At 43.0% G+C, this 3,105-nt stretch overlaps 1 protein-coding gene across 1 annotated transcript in view; it reads left to right on the forward strand.

Moving 5' to 3' along the window:
* Positions 1-367: 367 nt before the first annotated feature.
* Positions 368-3,105, forward strand: part of Pik3c3 (phosphatidylinositol 3-kinase, catalytic subunit type 3) — a gene marked incomplete at its 5' end in the record, with an annotated part of 114,156 nt that continues 111,418 nt past the window's right edge. Inside the window, 1 exon segment of the mRNA XM_005372847.2 lies at positions 368-490. Coding sequence (XP_005372904.1) covers positions 423-490 — 68 coding nt within the window.

Consider the following 3,105-nt stretch of genomic DNA (forward strand, 5'->3'; position numbering starts at 1 on the left):
GAAAAAAAGACATTTTAAAATAAAATTGGAACAGAATATCGCTGATTCGCTAAAGTGTCCAGGTGAGGGGGTTAAATCTATCTGTCCGCTTCGCTTTCAACTACAATTCAAGCACAAATGACATTCTCTATTTCTTAATAGGGGAAAAAAGTTTTGATGAAACAGGAAGCCTGGAATCCTAGGATGTCACCAGATAGTTTTATTTCCGGAATTGTATTTACCCTTAAGAAAGATGGCTGGTGGAATACGCATGCGCAGAAAGGACGATAGGGCGAGAGTTCCGGCGCTTCCAATTGCGCTCCGAGCAGTGATTGGCTGCCGGCAATCGGAAGTGCCTGTGTAGTGACGCTTTACTGGTACGTTCCCTGCGTCTTTCCTGTGCCCGGTTTCCAGCTGAAGTTTCTGCGTTTTCCGTGGTTACCATGGGGGAAGCCGAGAAGTTTCACTATATCTATAGTTGTGACCTGGACATCAACGTGCAGCTGAAGATGTAAGAGCACCCTGGCGACAGGGACAGAGGCTGCTAGGCAGGAGGACGGGGAGCAGGGAGGGCAGATGCTGACCTCCCCGAAAGCCGGGACTGGGGCGGCGGGAGCGCCGTGGACTGGGCGGCGGGGGAAGTGGATTGTGAGAGGGTCGGGGGGAAGAAGTTTGAGGTCTTGGGCGCTGTGAGAAACACAGCGTTATATGTAAGCTCGTAAGTTCCAGTGTCCCCGTGCACCCCCTCCCCCATAACATAGTTCCAGTGTTTGACAGTCTTAAGCGCAGTGTGCTTTTCAGCCTTTTGAGGGATGTCACTGTCTCATACTGCGCACGGAAGGATCTCGGTGAAGTCCTGCAGTAGATAAGGGGAGGACGATCTTTACTTTCGAAGAGTGAGAGGGTGGAACGGATTTCGCAGACAGGAGACAGACAAGTAGATGCTATGGTTGAAATTAAGATGAGGGTGTAGTAGTAACAACGCAAGAGTGGTAGAAGCGTAGGTTGACTCTGGCTCTTTTGACATTGGTAAAGCAGAGAAGTTGAGAGGGGGTGGTAGATGAGGATGCCGGTTGCAAAGGGGCCAAGACTATATGGGGAAGGAGTCTTGGCAGGAAAAACCGTGGGTACCACATTTAAAGTGAAGGCTTTTGTTTTGGTTTGGTTTGTTTGTTTTTTATTGGCGATACTGGGGCTTGAACTTAGGACCTTCGTACTGAGAGACATGTCCAGCCCTTTTTTATTTTGAGACAGTGTCTCACAAAGATGCTAAATGTCCCATTCTGGGTTCGAACTTGTGATCCTTCTGTCTCAGCCTCTCAGAGTGCTGAGAGCTAGGAGCATGCCATCTTGAAATGAGGGGGCTGGGGATCTAGCTCAGCAGCACAGGGCCTGCCTGGCAAGCTCAAGGCCATGAGTTCGATTTCTGGTACCAGAAAAAACAAACATCTTGAAATGAGGATAATGGAACTGAGGTAACAGACTTAGAAATTGTGTAACTTAGTAGGCGGATGGATAGGAAGTATTGTCCAAGACTCGTTAGTTATTAATCACAACATAATTCATAATCATTTATTACACATTTTTACTTGATATCAACAAATACATGTCAAAGGGCTATACGTCTGATGTATGTGGTAAATACATCAGTGCCAACAAGACCTGGTCGCTTCAGATGTACCAAAGCACTCTTCAGACAACTCGTTTGAAGCTGAGCTTCTCATTAGCTTCCTACTCTCTGATTTGCCTGTATTTTCTTTCATTCTGTTTTGGTGATTGTTAGCACGATCTATCAGGTTTGTCAGGACAGAAAACTGTGAGGCATAATGAGACATCTTACCTTCTCTGTTCAGTCACTTAATTTTCTTGAGTGTATTTGTTATATCTCTGTTCTGTGGTCCCCGACATCCAGTTTTAGTGTACCCTTTTCCTTTCTATTTTGATGGCAAGCCTTCTAACTTGGTCTGCTTGCTCTCTCATCTTGGTGGTATGTTCTTTTAGTATTACCAAAAGTATTGTAAAGATAGTCTGATTACATTGTTTTCTCAGTTCATTTCAGTTACCAGATTTTCAAAGTACCTTATATGTTAGACTCTGTACTGAATTTGGTGGCTGTTGATGTTCATTGTCAGGGCTCCTACTCATTCTCATCTTTAGTTTCTGCCCCATAGCTTTGCCTATATCAAACAATTTGCAGTTCTCCAGATGCATCATCCTGCCCGTTTACCTTTGTATATGCTTTTGGTTTTTTTTTAAAACAGTAATCAGGTGATTTTTCTTCAGTGTGATATGTGCTGTCTGCTTGGAGTAATCTCAGAGGATGAAGGCTGGACCTAGCCAGGTGACTTGCTGGGTAGAGATTGTGGAACAGCAAGATAATAGGGTTGTTTACAGGTGGTAATACCAAGAATATTCTTTGACATAGTGGCACATAATAAAATCTCACTCCCGTAATGGTGATAGAGGTAGTGGTGGTAGAAGTGTTCCCAGAACTGATTACTTCAAAGCAGAGATCAGAAACACTTGTATGGGTGGAGAAGGTTCTCCTTCCAGGCAGAGTCCCAGGGTAGTGCAGGGTATGATGTGAAGATCCAGATGGTATATGTTTTACATTCCTTTTGGAGCATCTTCCTATCCCTTTGCTCCCGTCTCGTATAGTGTTTATGCTTACTTCAGGTGTATGTCTGGGCTACTAGGCCCCTGCCCAAGGTCCGACTGGGTGCTTCTGAAACTGTCTTTCTATGGTAGCAAGAACATTGGCAGTGGGCTCCTTGCCCTCCTTGGTTTTTATTCATATCTGTTACTTATTTTGTGACCTTAAATAAAAAGTTTGATCTCTTAGTTTCCACTTCTCATTTTTAAAATGAGAATATCACAAATTAAGTAAGAAAGATTATGTCAAATGACTGGCGCAGTATCTGACATAATCTTGATGACCAAGAAATATTTCTCTTTATATATATATATTTATTTATTTTAAAAATAAAAGGAGGAAAACATTAACAGACAGACAACCTTTTACAAAATAGCAAAAGAACAGTACAGACAATACAGTTATAAACAAAGTGGTAGAAAATTAACAATGCTTGTTGTATTACATATTGATATCTTCAAAGTGATTTCTCA

The sequence above is a fragment of the Chinchilla lanigera genome, unplaced genomic scaffold (genome assembly GCF_000276665.1).
Source record: "Chinchilla lanigera isolate Chin_1 unplaced genomic scaffold, ChiLan1.0 scaffold00001, whole genome shotgun sequence".
Lineage (NCBI taxonomy): Eukaryota > Metazoa > Chordata > Mammalia > Rodentia > Chinchillidae > Chinchilla > Chinchilla lanigera.